The sequence below is a fragment of the Carlito syrichta genome, unplaced genomic scaffold, assembly GCF_000164805.1.
Source record: "Carlito syrichta isolate Samal-C Ts95f unplaced genomic scaffold, Tarsius_syrichta-2.0.1 Scaffold106255, whole genome shotgun sequence".
Lineage (NCBI taxonomy): Eukaryota > Metazoa > Chordata > Mammalia > Primates > Tarsiidae > Carlito > Carlito syrichta.
Genome location: NW_007050351.1, coordinates 171,851 through 190,127, shown reverse-complemented (window position 1 = coordinate 190,127; position 18,277 = coordinate 171,851). Strand labels below are relative to the sequence as shown.

Below are 18,277 nucleotides of genomic sequence, written 5' to 3'. Positions count from 1 at the left end.
GTCAGCCTGAACAGCTACCGTCACCCAGACCGGGGCAAGCCCCTAGATCTGGACCGGCTTCTTGCACAGTGCAGGGACTTAGGTTCTGATTAAAATCCGGGCTCTCGCCCAATTCCTGGGCCGCCTTTTTCCTCTTCCCCGTCTCCTCCATGGGAACTCTGAGCATTTGCTTGAAGGGCTGCCCCCGCTCTCTCTAGCTCCATCTTTAGGCTCGGTTGCCCTCCGTTCCCCTCTTACCCTTGCAGTAAGCCGTCCTCCATCTGATCTCTCTCCCTCCCACCAATCCCCAGCCTCCAGAGACCTGTCAGTGGTGAGGACACGTGGGGACATTCACCGGTGAACCCAGGCATCCTAGTCCTGAGGAAGTAGCCTTCCCTGGAGACCACGTTGAAGTGCCCGTTCTCTTGGGAAACTAAACTGCCACTTTTCCTCTAGCTCTCCTCTGCTCCCCACTTGTGTCTAGGTGTGTGAGACCTCCCTTCCATTCAGGTCCACATTCTTCCCACTTAAAGGTATAAGAAACTTCCATTTATTGGGGCCTTATGTGTGTTGCCTACCCTAGATGCTTTCCTACCTCCTTCTATCCCCATAACATTGAAGGTTGTGCTTCAGATTTATTTTTCACTGAATAGAGCTGCTTTCCCTTGCCTCTGCTCCCTCCTCCCTTCTGAGCAGCCAGTGGTACCTCCTCCCACCAGAGACCCTCCTCCTTCTCCCTGTTGTGCAGGCTCTGCTGTGGGGGTGACTAATTATAGCTGAGCGTTGCTACTCATTCCCCATCTATCCTGGCACAGCCTGTACTCCAGTCTCACCAATACAGCCTCCATGTAGGAATCATACTGCCTAGAATCTGCCCCCTTTCTCACCCCAGGGACACTGCTGGGGGATTGGGGTGGGCAGGAACAAAAGAACAGTCCACTCTGCTGTGGCAGCCCAAGATTAATGATGGAAAATGGGACTCAAAATGCCTTCAGGGAGCCTAGTTCTGCCAGAGAACGGGCTTTTGTGACAGATCTTGGATTGCAGAGCTGGGGGTGGTGTATAGGGAAATGAAGATGAAATAGGGTTTCTGAAAGAGAGGAGAGGGGGACTAAAGGTAGGGATAAGTATGAAGGGGTGTATGACTGAGCTTACCCTAGAGGCCTGGCAGTGATAAGAATAAGGTGGAAGGAGCCTAAGATTTGGAGCCAACAGTTGGGTTTGCTGAGAAGTCTGTGAGTTGCAGAAGAGTTCTTGTTTTACTTGAGGTTTATAGCAACAACTGTAATTTTCCCCATAAATCATAGTGCTTTTTCTGGTTTGGATGATACCTCCTAGGGAGGTAGGAGAAGACAGCCTCCTTCTCACTAGCCAAAATAAATCCTCAGAAAGGGGGGGAAAGATAGGCAGAATGTTCAAGAACACCTTCCTCCAACTTCATTGCCAGGAGTCTTTTTCCCTTTTATTCAACTCATATTTATGTAGAGCTCTCTATATGTCAGGCACTGTTCTAACTTCTAAAGGATGCAGCTTCCATAGGGCACTGTCTTGGCATAGAGTCTCACACAGGCTAACATGGAGATCTCCTCCACCATCACAATCCTGTGTTCACTCATAGTCTGAGGAGAGCCAAAAAAGTTTTAGGGGACAAAGGTAGGAGTGTCAATAGTGCTGAAAACCCTTTTCTTACTCCCTCCTAGAAAAGAACTGAGAACTGTTATTATGTTTTCCTAGTCATATTTAATTAACATTTGTTAAACTATGTATAGTCTGACATCATGCTAGGCACATTTGCACACTTTATTATTTATTTTATTTGTGTTGAAGTCTTACTTTGTTGCCCAGGCTGGAGTGCAGTGGCACACTCACGGCCACTGCAGCCTCGACTGCTGGGCTCAGGTGATCCTTCTGCCTCAGCCTTCCAAGTAGCTGGAACTACAGGCATGTGCCACTGACCCAGCTAATTTTTTGGTTTCTTGTAGAGATGAGGCCTCACCAAGTTACCCAGGCCGGTCTCAAACCCCTGGGCTCAGGCAATCCTTTTGCCTCTGCCTCCCAATGTGCTGGGCTTACAGGCATGAGCCACCACGCCCAGCCTTGCACACTTTATATCATTTTATTCTCATCCTTTATGATGAATGTTTCCCCCATATTACAGAAGGAGGAAACTGAAGTTCAGATAAGTTAAATAATTTTCCTGAGATCACACAAAAAGTACTAAAAGACCTGGAGATCTTCTGACTGCCAAATCCAAAGCTTTTTAAACTACTGAGTGCTGAGTGAGCCCATATCATGAAAAAGCACATTGGGCTAGGAGGCCTATAATGCTTAGCAGGCATAATGTACATTCTGGTCTAGTTAGGGAGTCAGGACATAATAGGTAACATTTATCGAGTGCTTACTATAAACCAGTATGCCAAGACTTTTAAGTAGATTGTCTTTTTTCATCCTCACAACAATCTTAGGAGATAATTATTGTTTCTACTCCCATTTTGCTGATGAGAAAGCTGAGGGTCAGAGAATTTCTGCCCCAAGGTCATAGAACTGGTAAGTGGAGGACCTAGGCTTTGAATCCAAGCAGTCTGACTCCAGAGGCCCTGATTTTTACAGCTATATTATGTATAAAAAGATACTGTGTAGCATTTGCTGAGGTTCAAATAATGGCCATGGGTAAGGGAAGTCAGAAAAGGGTGAGAGCTCCTGAGTATGAGAGTGCAGAAGAGGGGGCATTTCTAGAAGGGAAAAAAGCAAGCAAAGGCCTCTATTACCATGATGTGACAGGAACACCAAGAAACAGATAACTTTGGCTACAGGGGAGGGTTTGTAGCCCTGGAGGTTGGCGCTTCTAGAAATTCTGCATTTTTCTCCTCCCTCGGTTTCAGGGTCAGTGTTCTTCACCTTGGGTAACCTAAGACTGGAAGGTTTATAGGCCAGTGTGTAGGAAGGTGTCCCATAAGCTAATACCTCCTGCCCTCTTTTTGCATTGTAGTGTTTCACCTGTCTCGGAAAGTAACGTCACTGGTCCCTGAGAGCTGCCTGCTGATTTTGCTGGGCCTGGTGCTAGGGGGCATTGTTTTGGCTGTGGCCAAGAAAGCTGAATACCAGCTGGAGCCGGGCACCTTCTTCCTGTTCCTGCTGCCTCCTATTGTGCTGGACTCAGGCTATTTCATGCCTAGCCGACTGTTCTTCGACAACTTGGGTGCCATCCTCACCTATGCTGTGGTGGGCACACTCTGGAATGCCTTCACAACAGGCACTGCCCTCTGGGGCTTGCAGCAGGCTGGATTTGTGGGTGAGTGACCCTAAGAACTGGGCTGGCAGAGGAAGGTATGCCAGACTTGTCACCCAACTTCCCTTTCCTCTAGCTCTGGAGGTCCCTTGCTTGTGAGAGCCATGCCATGGAAGCTCTGTCTTAGGTCCTTCTCACTTGGAGTGCACGGCAATGTTCCTAACAGGCTTCTGCCTTCATTGAGGTCTCTGCCAGCTGAGTCTGGGCTTCTGCAGCATAATAGCTGAGCAGTAGCCTGGCTCCCAGCTGTGTGTGGGCTGCCAAGGCTGGGGAGCCTGCAATACCACTCTGTTGCCTCCTGCCCTCTGTTATCACACTGCCACTTGCAAGGACCTCCTGTCTTAGCTATGCCCAGACCATGTCAGAGTGTTTTCTTGTTGTTATTATTTTTCCTAACTATATGTTGTCTATAAGAAATTTGTTATTTAAAAAGTAAATGTACATATATTATACATCCACAAAATTCCAGCACTACACTGAGTGTTTTCTCCTTACTTACCCCACTGACTCTTCATAGCAACCTTGTTGGGGTATAATTGTCCCATTTTTGAAAGCCAGTCAAATTTAGCAGTGGGTAATTTGTCCCATTTAATGGATGATGACATAAAGCCCCTTACATTGGTTTTCTATCAGGTCCAAGGTTAGCAGGAGAAGTCCATTTTAGTGAGGCTTTTTGTTTTTAGACTGCCTTCTCTTGCTACCTTCTTTATTTGCTGACCCAAAAAAATCCATTCAACCCAATGTTGAAAACTCAAACTTCTTCCAAGGTACAAGGTGAGGTTTGCAATTCCCACCTGGGGACTCTAACCTGGTTTCCCTAATGAAATGGTGAGCTATTTGGGGCAGAAGGGGAAGGGAGGACATCACATCAGATCATAATAATAGTAATTCTAATAATAGGTAATATCTTTTGGGTACTTACTATGTATTAGACTGGCTAAATAAGGAACTTTTTGAGGTAGTTATTATTCTCAGTTTATACATGGAGAAGCTGGGGCTCGCAGAGATTTTATGGTATATTCAAGTCCCACCTGTGGTGCTTTTCTCACTACTGTATATTCAGTGCCCCCGCCTGCACCCCCATCCCCTAGGAATTGTGAGTGTCTGGAAACCACAGGTATGGGAGAAAGCTCTCTCTTTTGTTATTCTCCTTAATGAAAGCCAGTCAGCAACCAATTTCCACCTGCTGATATTATTACTGTTGCAGTTTTTATTACCAGTGCCACCTTAGCTTTTGGTTACATAGAACTTTCTTAACCATCTCCTACATTGATTTTTTTTCTTTTCTAAATGGCTGTGTTGGTTTTTTAAGTCCTCTTGTGAGGTAGGTAGATGAGGAGGCATGGCTAAGAGAAGTCATGTGACAATGACAGAGCCAACATCACACACAGTTGGTAAGTAGTGAAGCCAGGCCTTAGCATAAGCAGCCTGGCTGAAGTCTCCTGATCTGCAGGCCAATGCTCTCTTTACCATCCCAAGGCCTCTTTGGACTTCCTTGTTTTGTCAGTGGGTTTGGAGTCTGGGCTTGTCCCTGGGAATGCTGCAGGAGACTGGACCATCTTTACCAATTACTGGCCTGTCTTTCATCTCTCCCTTGATAGCCCCTAGGGTGCAGGCTGGCTTACTGGACTTCCTGTTGTTTGGGAGCCTCATCTCAGCGGTGGACCCTGTGGCTGTGCTAGCTGTCTTTGAGGAGGTGCACGTCAATGAAACTCTCTTTATCATTGTCTTCGGCGAGTCTCTGCTCAACGATGCAGTCACTGTGGTGAGAGTGGTCAGCTGGCTGCCATTTGTAACCCCATGGACTTGCATGCTCTGACCAGTGGGGTGTCCAGGAAGACTCAGACCCTTTTAATGGGTCCCCTGGGGAAGAAATATGGTCTCAGCTTTCATCATCTCCCAGTAGTCCTAGTTACTGCCTTCTACTCTTGTTCCTGACTCTCCTTTTCTCATTCAGGTGCTGTACAAGGTCTGCAACTCCTTTGTGGAGATGGGCTCTGCCAATGTGCAGGCTACTGACTACCTGAAGGGAGTCGGTCAGTATTTCCCCCTCAGCTGGCATTGGAGGTCTGCCTCCCCTGAGTTGCTAAGTCCCTCCCACCCCACATCAGAACAGAGGAGGCTGTTCGGGTTGCCTCATTTCCTTTCCTCCTCTATGGAGAAATGGGGTCTGGGAGGGGCTTGCCAGGGATCCTGGCTCTGGAGTCCTGAACCCCCAGGAGTACAGTGGGCATCATTTTCCACTCCCTTCCAGGAGCAGTCTTGTCAGCTCTGGTAGGGTCTGAGCCAGGGGTCATGCTGACAACCCACTCCTCCCCCAGCCTCCTTGTTTGTGGTCAGTCTGGGCGGGGCAGCTGTGGGCTTAGTCTTTGCCTTCCTCCTGGCCCTGACCACACGCTTCACCAAGCGGGTCCGCATCATCGAGCCACTGCTGGTCTTCCTCATCGCCTATGCAGCCTACCTCACTGCTGAAATGGCCTCGCTCTCCGCCATTCTTGCGTGAGTCCTGGGGTCTTGTAGGCAGGCAGCTGGGAGGGTGCACTGGAGATGGTTGCCTCTTATATGAACAGAAGCAGGACCCTAAAGAGTCCATAGGTTTCCCTGAGTCCTTGTGGTAGTGGGAGCCTCAAACTCCCATGGGGAGATAGTAAACCTCAAGTAATATTCCAGGAGCTACCTCCAGAACTGTGCTGGTCACCCTAGAACTCAATTTTCCTCTGCCTGAAGTGCTCTCTAGGATGTAGGCTGGGCTAAAAGTAGACATCAAGGTCTGGGGTCACCAGCTCTAGTGACCACAGTGCTCCAAAAGGTACTTCAGAGAGTCAACTAGTCAGAGTACCTTTTTTTCTACCTTCTCTTCCAGGAGTCACTGAGTGGGAAGTCTGGATTTGGACTCTTAACCCAGCACCACCACTAACTAGCAACCTTCATGTCTCCCTGGGCTTCAGCTCTGAGAGTTTGACATCCTGTGATGGGCAATGCCCCCTCCTGCAGTATGCTCAAACCCCAGAGGCTGAGCCTCCTGTGGCCCTTCTCACCTTCCCTGTTTCTCCATTATTCTCCCAGGGTGACCATGTGTGGCCTGGGCTGTAAGAAGTATGTGGAGGCCAACATCTCCCATAAGTCACGCACAGCTGTCAAATACACAATGAAGACTCTAGCCAGCTGCGCTGAGACTGTCATCTTCATGCTGCTTGGCATCTCAGCTGTGGACTCTTCTAAGTGGGCCTGGGACTCTGGGCTGGTGCTGGGCACCCTCTTCTTCATCCTGTTCTTCCGAGCCATCGGTATTGCTGGCACCCTCTGCTTTCTCATGTCCTTCCTGTTTTCCCACCCCCCGGCAGCTCATCCCCCAATTTGAGTCCACATCCTAGTCAATTCCTAAGCCTCCCCTTGTTGCTCACCTCACCCAGCCTGTTAGACCTCAGCCCAGATACTTGGTGTCATCCACCCCCGTGTCCTCCATTCCTAACACCTTGCTCCCACTGGCCTCCCTCCTGCTGTAGGCGTAGTCCTGCAGACCTGGATGCTGAATCAGTTCCGGCTGGTCCCTCTGGACAAGATTGACCAAGTGGTGATGTCCTATGGGGGCCTCCGGGGGGCTGTGGCCTTTGCTCTCGTCATCCTGCTGGACAGGACCAAGGTTCCTGCCAAGGACTACTTTGTGGCCACCACTATTGTGGTGGTCTTCTTCACAGTCATCGTGCAGGTGGGAGTGCCCACATGGTTGGGTGGGGAGAGGGTCTGGCAAGCCCTGGGGAAGTCTTGGAGCCTGTGGGACAGGGGCTCCTTTTCCCATTGGAGAATGCAAGGACCTGACTTCCCAAAACCTTGAGTGTAGTAGGGTGGGAGTACAGAAGCTGAAGGCTAATTATGGGGAGAGAAAGGCAGCAGGGAAGTGAATAGGGCAGGGCTTACCTCCTACCTATCCATAGGGCTTGACCATCAAGCCACTGGTCAAGTGGCTGAAGGTGAAGAGGAGTGAGCATCATAAACCCACCCTGAACCAGGAGCTGCATGAGCACGTGGGTACCAGAATCCCATCCCTCTACTGATCCCTCTCACCCTTCTCCTGTTTTGGGCAGAATCCTGATCCAGTCCCCCTACCCACCCCCTTCTAGACTTTTGACCACATTCTGGCTGCAGTGGAGGACGTTGTGGGGCACCATGGCTACCACTACTGGAGGGACAGGTGAGGGAGCTGCCCTGAGGCTCCTTCAGCAGCAGCAGCCCCATTAGCCAGGGCAGCATGGGGGATGTGCCACACTTCTGAGAAGGGATAGAGTCAGGTTCAGGCTGGGTGACCTCTGCCTGTAGCCCTTCTGTGGCATCTCAGTGCTCTCAGGATAAGACAAGGTTCCCCAGTGTGGCCTGCTCGGCCCTGCATGGTCTAGCACCTGCCAGATTTCAGCCTTATTGTGCTCTGCTCTGTCTTTGACTGTCTGCCTGCTAATTCCATAGACCCTGTTTTAGAGCCTCAGAACCCACCATGCTTCCCCAGCCTGGCCACTGGGACCTTTGCACATGTTCTGTTAGAGCGCTCCCTACTTCCCTTTCACTTACTCAACTTCTGTTCATTCTTTAGAGCTCACCATAGGCTTCAATCCTTTGGGAGGCCTTCTCTGACTGACTAGGACAAATGCCCCTCATGCTCTATAATTATCCTTTGTAGTTCTTGTCATGGTTTCAATTTTACAGTTATTTGTAATAATTTCAATTAATGTCAGGATTTCCCATAATACTAAATTCCATAAGGGCAGGGACTACCCTTGAAATTCTCCCTGGCTGAGGTCCATACTAAGAAAGCCAGGCTAGTGCTGGTGGTGTCCTTGTCCTGTCTGAGGGAGGGCCAGCCAGCTGAGCCTTGGGGATGGTACTCAGGCCTGGGCTTGGCATCCTCTGTAGGTGGGAGCAGTTTGATAAGAAGTACCTGAGTCAGCTGCTGATGCGGCGGTCAGCTTACCGCATCCGGGATCAGATCTGGGACGTGTACTACAGACTCAACATTCGGGATGCCATCAGCTTTGTGGACCAGGTGGGTCAGCAGCTACTAGATGGGTCAGTGGTGGGTGGGCAGTGGTGGGTGGGCAGATGGTCAGCAGAGGACAGAAAGAGGCAATAAACAGGTAGGCCCTGAGCAGGGAGCAGGGATTTGGGAATTCTCAGCCGACTCCATAGTCTTGGGAAGTTGCAGCTGCAGGAACCAGCTGGGCCTGGTGCTGACATTTAGAGCCTGGTGGGCAGTATAGAAAGGTGGGAAACAGCTGGACTCTGGAGTCAGCAAATATGGTTCAATTGTCACTTCTAGGCTTGTGACCTTGAGTAAGTCACTTGCACTCTCTGAGCCTCAGTTTCCTCAGCCATAAGAAGATGAGAATAAGAGTACCTCCATCATAGATTTTGTGGATTCAATATGCAAAGTGCCTAGCATAGTACCTGGCATATCAAAAGAGCAAAATAAGTGTTCATTATTGTTATTCTCTTTATTACCCTCTGACCCCTGGGCTACCCTCTGATTGCCTTCTAACTTTGGTCTTGATCCCCACAGGGAGGCCACATCTTGTCTTCTGCAGGTCTCACTCTGCCTTCTATGCCCAGCCGCAATTCTGCGGCAGAGACCTCTGTCACCAACTTGCTGTGAGTCCTTAAGCCCCTTTCCCTTCCTCAAGCTCCTCTCTGTTGGGGCTTGTCTCCAAATCTCTTCTGGGGAAGATTTGTCAGCACCTTTGCTTCTGCCCTTCCTCTGGCCGGTGTCTTCTCCCCAGTTTGTGTGTCTCCTGCCTCTTGCAGGAGGGAGAGTGGCAGTGGAGCGTGTCTGGATCTGCAGGTGATTGACACAGTACGCAGCGGCAGGGACCGTGAAGATGCTGTGATGCATCATCTACTCTGTGGAGGCCTTTACAAGCCACGCCGCAGGGTGAGAGCAGGCAGGCATAAGAGTTCTGAGGGGGTGGAGGTGGTCTGGGGAGGCCATGGTTAGAGACTCAAGAGGCTGTTGGCAGCAGCTTGCGGAGAGCTGTAGGTGCCTTGCTGATAAGTATGGGTTTCATCTTGTCAGTAACAAGAAACCTTTGTTTTTTGCTTTTTGTTTTGGAGAAAGGGTTGGCCTAATATAAGCATTGTTTAAGGATGCCTTCTCTGGTAGCAGAGTGCAGATCAAATTGGAGGGGGTGAGTTGAGAGGCTGGGAGAGCCAGTTGGGAAGCTGGAATGAAATGTCATGGATTAGAGCTTGGTGGTGGGAAGGAAGAGGAGCACGTAGACCTAGGTAATTGGCCCTAAAGGGAAGAGGAAATGGAGTACAGGGGCCTTGAGGGTCACTGTAGAACGATGGAGTCACAGAGAGGAAGCAGGAATGCCAAGGAAGCCTGCGGAACCAGTTTAGCATGGGGAAGACAGGCATCTGGTTTAAATAACGGGAGTTAGTCCAGTGCATACCATGAAACTTTGTGGCTGGAAAGGCCCGCCTGTCCACAGGAGAATGTTGCAGCCCCACAAGAGGGCAGCAAGCCATTACCTTGCACCTTTCTACAATGGGAAGCCAGTCATTAACATTTCTGGCAGTTTTAACAGTCTAGGTTCTTTTCACCTTTGAAACAGAATTGGCCTTCTTTAACTTGCACCCACTGGTCCTGATTTGACTCTTTGCAGCTCTGTAGAATAAGTCTTCCAAGGTTTCAAGACAGTTTCCTTCCAACATAGGCCTCCTTGTCCTTATGCTGGCATCACCTGCCCCTCGTGTATCTTCTCTGGCCATATGAAACAAGGTCCAGAACGGAAGGTGCTACTCTGGTTGTGCTGAGAGATTCTGTCATCTCTCTAGTCATAGAACTTACCGTTCTCTTCCAGCTGCCTAGAATCCCTCTAGCTTTGGCTCACCACCCAGGGGCCCCAGATTACCCTTACAATCTGCCAAACTCCCATGTCTTCCTCCATTAATGGCTTTCAGGCATCGTCTCATCTCAACATATGGGGTTTTTAAAAAACCTTTTTTGGGCCGGACATGGTGGCTCATGCCTGTAATCCCAGCACTTTGAGAGGTGGAGGCAAGAGGATTGCCTGAGCCCAGGGGTTTGAGACCAGCCTGAGCACCTTGGTGAGACCTCGTCTCTACAATAAATCAAAAAATTAGCTGGCGTGGTGGTGTGTGCCTGTTGTTCCAACTAGTTGAAAGGCTAGGGTGGAAGGATTGCCTGAACCCAGCAGATGGAGGCTGCGGTGGCAGGGAGTGTGCCTAGGCAATAAGAGTGAGACTCCAACTAAAAAAAAAAAAAAAGTTTTTCATATGTAAAATTCCAGTAGAGAGAATACAATAACTCTCATTTATGTATCACTCAGCTCTGATAATTACCAGTGCATAATTATTTATGTTATATTCTGTAGCCCCACACTTTTCTTTTTTTGGAGTTGGAATCTCACTCTGTCACCCAGGCTGGAGTGCAGTGGCATGCTCAGGGCCACTGCAGCCTCAACCTACTAGGCTCAGATGATCCTTCTGCCTCAGCCTTCCAAGTAGCTTGAACTACAGATGTGCACCACCATGCTTGGCTAATTTTTGGAGGTCTTTCCATGTTGTTCATGCTGGTCTCAAACCCTTGGACTCAGGCAATCCTCTCACCTCTGCCTCCCAAAGTGCTGGATGGCAGGTATGAGCCCCGGTGCCCGGTCCCACACTTCATCTAAAAACAAACTCCAGACATCATATCATATCTCTAAATATTTCAGTATGTATCTCGAGTTGTTAAGAACTCTTATATCCAGCTGGCTGTTCAAATCAGGATCTAAATAAAGTCCACATTTTACATCTAGGAAATATATCTCTTCATTTAAAAAATCTATAGGCCAGGCATGGTTGCTCATGGCTATAATCCCAGTACTTTGGTAGACCGAGGCCAGAGAATTGCTTAAGGCCAGAGTTCAAGACCAGCATGGGCAACATAGTGAGACTCCATCTCTACAAAAACATAAATAAATAAAAAGAAACATATTTTTTCTCTACTCTGCCCCCCCTTGTTTATTCATTGAAAAAACTAGATATTTTGTTTTAGAGAATTTCCCATTTTCTAGATTTTACTGATTCTATTCCAGTGGTGTTGTTTAACACAGTTTTCCATTCCCTATATTTCCTGGTCATTAAATCTAGAGATCAGATCAGATTCAGGGACATTCAATAGGTATGCTATATATTTCTTACTATGTCACATCAGGAAGTACATGATGATTGGGTTTGTATATGTATGTGTGTGTGTGTGTAAGACTGGTCAGTGAGTTCAGTCCAATCAGTGCATATGTAGTCAGTTTTATAAATATCTGGAATGTTTGTACTTATTCTGTTAAATTTCATCTTATTTGATTTAGCCCATCATTCCATTGTTTGGATTCCATATCTGCCACCAAATGTCTCCTTCTCAGATTCATATCATCTGAAAATTTGTTAAGCCTGTTAACTTTGTAATCATCCAAATCAACATAAAAATGTTGAACAGGATAGAGCTGAGGACAGAGCCCTGTGGCATGCTACTAAAGACTTTCCTCCAGACTGACATGGATCAAGCATTTTTGGGGTATGATTACTCAACCAGTTCTGAATCCACTTAGTACCATAACACAATATAATTTATCTTGTTCTTCACAGAAATATCATTGATGAGAGCAGAAATGCCTAGTATGCAGTTAGAAAGATAGGATTATAGCTTAATAGAGAGATAAGAGCTGGAGAGAAAGATTTGGAAGCAGTCTATATGAGAGGTTTCCTCACCCAGCTACTGCAGAATCTCCTGAGGAGCTTGCTAGAATATATATTCCTGGCTTCACCTCTTGGAGATTCTGATTCTATAGTTTGGAGTGGGACTAAGAACCTGTGTTCTTACTAAGTTCCCCAGGTGATTCAGATGCAGTTTGTCTGCTGGATGGTGTTTGGGAACCACAGGTTATATCATCAGGATAGCTGAAGCTGAAAGAATAGATATGTTCTCTGGGTAGAGTGTTTAGAGGGGAGAGAGGAGGGCCAAGGATAACACTGAGGAATGCACATGGGAAAAAAGGGAGGGGAGCCAGCAAAGAAGAAGAGAGAAGGAATCCTTGGAGAAGCAGACTGTGTCTCAGGCCTGGGGCAGAAGGAGGACAGACTGTTGCACAGGGGCCAGGCCAGCACCTAGGCAGACGCCACAGCATTGGTGACCAGGGAGGTCATCGCTGTGCAGTTGTGGACCCTGGAGTTGCATTTCTGGTATATAAGGAAGTACTGAAGATGAAAGAAAATGTCAGAATTGAATGATAAAAGTTTGGCAGCAATAGGGAGGAAGCGGTATTAATAGAAAAGGCTTCAGGGAGGCAGGAGCAAGAGCTTGTTTGACAGCAGAGGAGAGGGGGCAGTGGTGAGGGAAGGAGTGAAGGTACAGTGGGGCAGAGAAACAGAAGGAGGCAGGAACTGATGGAGGCCGGGAGAGCAAGCTGAGACATTCACAGACGGGGTAGGGAGTGGTGAACCCTGTCAAGTAGATGAACCCCTTCACTCTAGGAGAGGGCACCTCCTGGTGCAAATGTGGAGGAGGACGGCAGATGCAAGGCTTGAAGGGAGTTCTTAGAACTGATTCAGAAAGCAGAAAATGCGAGGTATTGGGAGCAGACTTGGGGTGTGAGGCAAAACAAGATGATCTGGAACCCGCTGGGCAGTACTTAGTAGATCACTGCTAGCTGATAGAAAGGTTGCTGAGCAGCCAAGGGCAAAGACATAGGCAGTCTAGGTGAGTGAGTAGTGGAATTGGTCTTCATGAGAGTTAAAAAGGACAGATGATGGGAATGTTGGGACTGAAGTGTTGGGACTGAGAGGGCCAGGGTGTCAGGGGAGATAGTTGTGGAAGTCCAAAGCACAGCCCAGGATATCATGGTGATCAGTGTAGAAATGACTAGATAGAGAGTCCAGCTGGAGAGAGGATCCTGTATAGCTAGAAGGGGCAGGTGGGCTGTGTTTGGGGGCTAGGCTCAGATAAATGGAGATGCAAAGAAGGAAATGTCATCTTGTCTCATAGTCCAGGGGAACAAGTCAGAGGGTCACCTTCAAATCAGAACTGGAAAAGGGCAGCAAGGGATGGGGAAGTCTAGGTTTGGGGAAATAAGTTTCTGGGATAAAGGGAAGTTTTTCCCAGGGAATTGAGAACAGTCTATGACTGGGTTCTTATTCTTTGTTTTGTTTTTCGATCCATGGCTAGTTCTGGAAAAGCTGGGCTAGCAGGACCTATGGTGAACATGTTGGGGCTATGGCCTGGGTTTCTGTGGGAGGCTAAGGCACCTGGCTTCATAGCAGGGCGGGGCTGTCATTGCCAGTACAAAGCCAGCTGCAGCCGCCACTTCATCTCAGAAGATGCACAGGAGCGGCAGGACAAGGAGGTCTTTCAGCAGAACATGAAGCGGCGGCTAGAGTCCTTTAAGTCTACCAAGCATAACATCTGCTTCACCAAGAGCAAGCCACGACTTCGCAAGACTGGCCGCAAGAAGGTATGTCCTTTCTTTGGGATTCCTCTTTGGGGCTGGAGGCTGATGGCATACAGTTTTGGACCCCCAAGTGTTGGAATCCAGCCTAGGGGGAATGGAATCCACCCTAGGGCGATGACTGCAACAGTTTGGGTTCCCTTTTAGATCTTCCTGGAGCCCAGAGGTAAGTCCTTCAGAGCTTCTTGGTCATAGGGTTGCCTGCTGGGACCCAATAGGACCTCCTACCAGAAAGGAAGCAGGCAGGAGAAAATAAGATTCTCCTGAGGGACAACTCCATGGGCCCCTAAGTCAGCCCAGGCTGATACATCCAGCGCTCTTGCTGGAGCATGGATTACTTGAACTCCACAATTCTTGCCTATCTGGCCAAGGGACAATAAAAACATTGGGATGACAAATGCTTTCTCCTGCTGGGTCCTCCTGTTGACCCCACTAAATGACAGAATTGGGGTGTGGAGCCAGATTCAGAGGCTCAGATTTTCTTTCTTGGTCCACAGAAGGATGGTGTGGCTAATACTGAGGCTACCAATGGGAAACCTCCTCGAGACCTGGGCTTTCAGGACACAGGCAAGCAGAGGGAGCAGCGTGGGATTGAGGATGGGAGGGAGAAGAAAAAGGCAGGGACTCATCAGCCAGAATCCTGGAGGACCTGCCCTGGGGTACATTTAGCACCATGAGCTGGGACTCTTCCCCTCAGGGGCTAGATGAGCACACTTGATTTCAAAATTGGAAATGTTCAAAGCATTATCACACAATGTGTGACGAGAGGCATCTGATTGCTAACTTATAAGCAGGGTTATAAGCCCTGAGGGCTTGGGAAAAGTGTCATGGAGAAGGAGGAGCTTAGTCTGGCCCTTGGAGGATGCTGGACCCTGGGCCAAGTGTCTCGTCTGCAGAATCAGTTTTGTATGAGCCGAGTATTAATGAGCCTTCCAGCTCTCCCAAGTCTCATGGTTTCAGATGACGATGGGATTTGGGGCTGGCAGATGAGGATGGGGGAGCTGGAAAGTGTGACCCTCGTGGCTTCGTCTGAGGACTTAGCTTCCTTTGGTGGCCTTCTCAGGCTCAGCAGTTCCTCTTTAAGGAACTAGCTTTCCTCTTAAGTTCTTAACCCCTAGGCCAGTGCTCAAAACAGCTAGAGGAGAAAGCAGGTTCTTCTGCCAGTGTGGGCTCTCCCTGGGGTCAGGAAGCTGACTTGGGGCTATAGAGTACCAAGAGGTAGCTGCTAGGCCGACTGCCAAACTCTGCTCTTATCTCTGTCCAGCTGCTGTGATATTAACCATGGAGTCTGAGGAGGAGGAGGAAAGTGACAGTTCAGAGACAGAGAAGGAGGATGACGAGGGGATCATCTTTGTGGCTCGGGCCACCAGCGAGGTTCTCCAAGAGGGCAAGGTCTCAGGTAATGGCTTTCTTACCACCTTCCTCTCCCCTGGAGTAAGCAGAGGTCCTTCCTCTTCATTCTTGGCCACCATTGCAGACAACTTTTTTCCTTTTCACTAGTTTATTCATCAAACAGTATTTACTGAGCATCTCCTTTATACTAGACACCCAACATAAGTAATCTGATTCAACCTTCACAACAACCAAGATGGGGAAACTGAGCTCATTGAGCTTAAAGGACTTGTGACTGTCCAGTGTCACACAGCAGAGTCAGAATTTAAGCCTGAATCTTCTGACTCCCAAGCCCATAGGCTTGCACTGCCACACTGCCTTCCTTTACAGCCTGGAGAGGAACAGAGGGTGATAAGAAAACTTAATAGCAGGTCCTGCTGAGACTTATGCTCATAATCTGCACACCTACCCTTAGGTAGAGCCTTGGGTGAACGTGGCAGCCTGATCTGGGGGAGGAACTTGAATTTGTTAACATGGAATTATTATGGGTAAAAAAGTATATCTGTGTTTCATATATGTAGAGAACTAATTCACTCATGATGTTAGATGTCACTGGTGGTTGACTCAAGCACCCTCAAGTGTCTTTTTTAAAGAAAATAAAAAACTTCAAAATAGAACAGTAAAATCAACTCCCATATATCTATTATTCAGCTTCAATAATTACCTACTCATAGCCAATCTTTTTTTTTTTTTTTGAGTTGGAGTCTCACTCTGTTGCCCAGGCTAGAGTGCAATGGCACGCAGGCTCAGGGCCACCCCAGTGTCGACCTTCTAGGCTCAGGCGATCCGTCTGCCTCAGCCTTCCAAATAGCTGGAACTACAGGCGCGTGCTAACATGCCTGGCTAATTTTTCTAAATTTCATTTTATTGTAGAGGCAAGGTCTCACCAAGTTGCCCAGGCTGGTCTTGAACCCTCAGGCTCAGGCAATCCATTCGTCTAAGCCTCCCAAAGTGCTGGGATTATAGACTGAGTCACTGAGCCCAACCCTTATTCTACTGGATTCATTTGAAGAAAATCTCAAAATATTATTATCATTTTATCAATAAATACTTTAGCAGGTATCTCTAAAAGATAAGGACTCTTTAAAAGTATATCTATAAACACAGGGCAGGACACAGTGGCTCACACCTATAATCCTAGGTAAAAGATTTATATGATCTAATCCCAGCACTTTTGGGAGGCTGAGGTGGGAGGATCACTTGAGGCTAGGAGTTCAAGACGAGTCTGGGCAACATAGTGAGACCTTGTTTCCACAAAAAATAAAAAAAATTAGCCAGGCATGGTGATGTGTGCCTATAGTCCCAGCTGCCTGGGAGGCTTAGGCAGAAGGATTGTCTGTGCCCAGGAGATTGAGGTTGCAGTGAGCCACGACCGTGCTTCTGCACTCCAGCCTGGGCAACTGAGATTCTGACTCAAAAAAAAGCACAAGGCTGGCTGTAGTGGTTCACACCTGTAATCTTAATGCTTTGGGAAGCTAAGGTAGAATGATCACTTGAGGGCAGGAAGAGTTCAAGCCCAGCCTGGGTAAATAATAAGACCCTGTCTCTAAAACAAATTAACCTGGTGTGGTGGTATGTACCTGTAGTCTCAACTACTCATGAGGCTAAGGAAGAAGGATTGCTTGAGCCCAGGATTTTGAGGCTGCAGTGAGCTATGATCATGCCACTATACTCCAACCTGGACAACAAAACAAGACCATCTCTTAAAAAAAAAAAAAACACCATCACCATATCTAAAAATCTCTGTCATCAAATATCTAGTCTGTATTCAAATTTCCGTGGTTGTCTTTATATATTTATTTTTTGAGTCAGAGTTCACTCTGTTGCCCAGGCTAGAGTGCAGTGGCACACTCATGACCACGGCAGCCTTGACCTGCTAGGCTTAGGCGATCCTTCCTCCTTAGCCTTGCAAGTAGCTGGAACCACAGGCATACATCACCATGCCTGGCTAATTTTTTTTATTTTTTGTGGAAATAAGGTCTCACTATGTTGCCCACTATGGAGCCATTATGCCCCACTCTGTGTTTACAGATATACTTTTAAAGAGTCCTTATCTTTTAGAGATACCTGCTATGCCTGGCCATGGGGGATAACTTTTTTTTTTTTAGTTGGAGTCTCACTCTGTCGTCCAGAATGGAGTGCAGTGGCATGCTCCTGGCCACCGCAACCTCGACCTGCTGGGCTCCAACGATCCTTCCGCCTCAGCCCTCCAAGTAGCTGTAACTACAGGCATGCGCTACCACACCCGGCTAATTTTTTTTTTTTTTAAGTTGGAGTCTCACTCTGTTGCCCAGACTGGAGTGCAGTGGCCGCTCCCAGCCACCGCAGCCTCTACCTGCCAGGCTCGGCGATCCTTCCACCCCAGCCTTCCAAGTAGCTGGAACTACAGGCGTGCGCTACCACGCCCGGCTAATTTTTCATTTATTGTAGAGATGAGGTCTCGCTGCCCAGGCAGGTCTTGACCCCATGGGTTCAGGCAATCCACTCACCTCAGCCTCCCAAAGCATGGGATTACAGGCTGAGCCACCGAGCCCGGCTCAATGCATTTCTTAATGTATTCAATCAAGAAGTTTGTTAGACTGCTCAGGATTTTATCAATAAGCAGATACATGCTGTGCTTGACTTTGGGGAACTGGAGTGGTGGGTGGGTAGAGGCCTCTCCCATGTTTCCTGTTTCAGAACCTCAGACTTTCTGTAATTCAGCCACCCATAGTTCTGGGATTCTCAGTTCATATCCCCTATTATGCATCATCCTCTATGATGCGTCACCCCCTTTGTGGTACAGCTTTGGCCTGCTGTTAGGTTTGCATGAGCTAACACTCCTGGGCTCTGTCCCACCAAAGGGCTGTGGTGGATGCACATGCAGGATGCCCAGCAGCAAAGCCTTTGGCCTGGTGCCTCTAGGTCTTTCTGTCCCTTGCTGGCTGGCTGAGATAGGGCTTAGCAAGAGATGGTTTCTGAGACTGGTGCTGCAAGTCGGGTAAAGGAGATTGAAGATGTGGCTTCCTTCCTGCCTGTCTCCTGCTTTTATTATTTTCATTCATTCAGTAGGTTTTTGTTTTTTTGGTTTTTTTTTGAGTTGGAGTCTCACTCGGTCACCCAGACTAGAGTGCAGTGGCCGCTTCCG

The 18,277-nt window shown here is 48.3% G+C and overlaps 1 protein-coding gene across 6 annotated transcripts in view; it reads left to right on the top strand.

The window, feature by feature from the left end:
• Nucleotides 1-18,277, top strand: part of SLC9A5 (solute carrier family 9 member A5) — a 20,709-nt gene that overhangs the window by 346 nt on the left and 2,086 nt on the right. The window contains exons 2-15 of one of the 6 annotated variants that reach the window (XM_021716632.1): nt 2,969-3,271; nt 4,870-5,033; nt 5,226-5,304; nt 5,676-5,767; nt 6,335-6,555; nt 6,775-6,977; nt 7,204-7,293; nt 7,390-7,460; nt 8,174-8,303; nt 8,817-8,905; nt 9,059-9,185; nt 13,594-13,764; nt 14,259-14,325; nt 15,023-15,157. In XM_021716632.1, the coding sequence (XP_021572307.1) occupies nt 5,742-5,767; nt 6,335-6,555; nt 6,775-6,977; nt 7,204-7,293; nt 7,390-7,460; nt 8,174-8,303; nt 8,817-8,905; nt 9,059-9,185; nt 13,594-13,764; nt 14,259-14,325; nt 15,023-15,157 (1,330 nt within the window). In that variant the 5' untranslated portion in view covers nt 2,969-3,271; nt 4,870-5,033; nt 5,226-5,304; nt 5,676-5,741. Of the gene's footprint in view, nt 1-2,968; nt 3,272-4,869; nt 5,034-5,225; nt 5,305-5,589; nt 5,768-6,334; nt 6,556-6,774; nt 6,978-7,203; nt 7,294-7,389; nt 7,461-8,173; nt 8,304-8,816; nt 8,906-9,058; nt 9,186-13,593; nt 13,765-14,255; nt 14,326-15,022; nt 15,158-18,277 lie in introns of all 6 variants that reach the window. The other 5 variants (XM_021716628.1, XM_021716612.1, XM_008066846.2 and 2 more) reach the window with 5 other exon arrangements.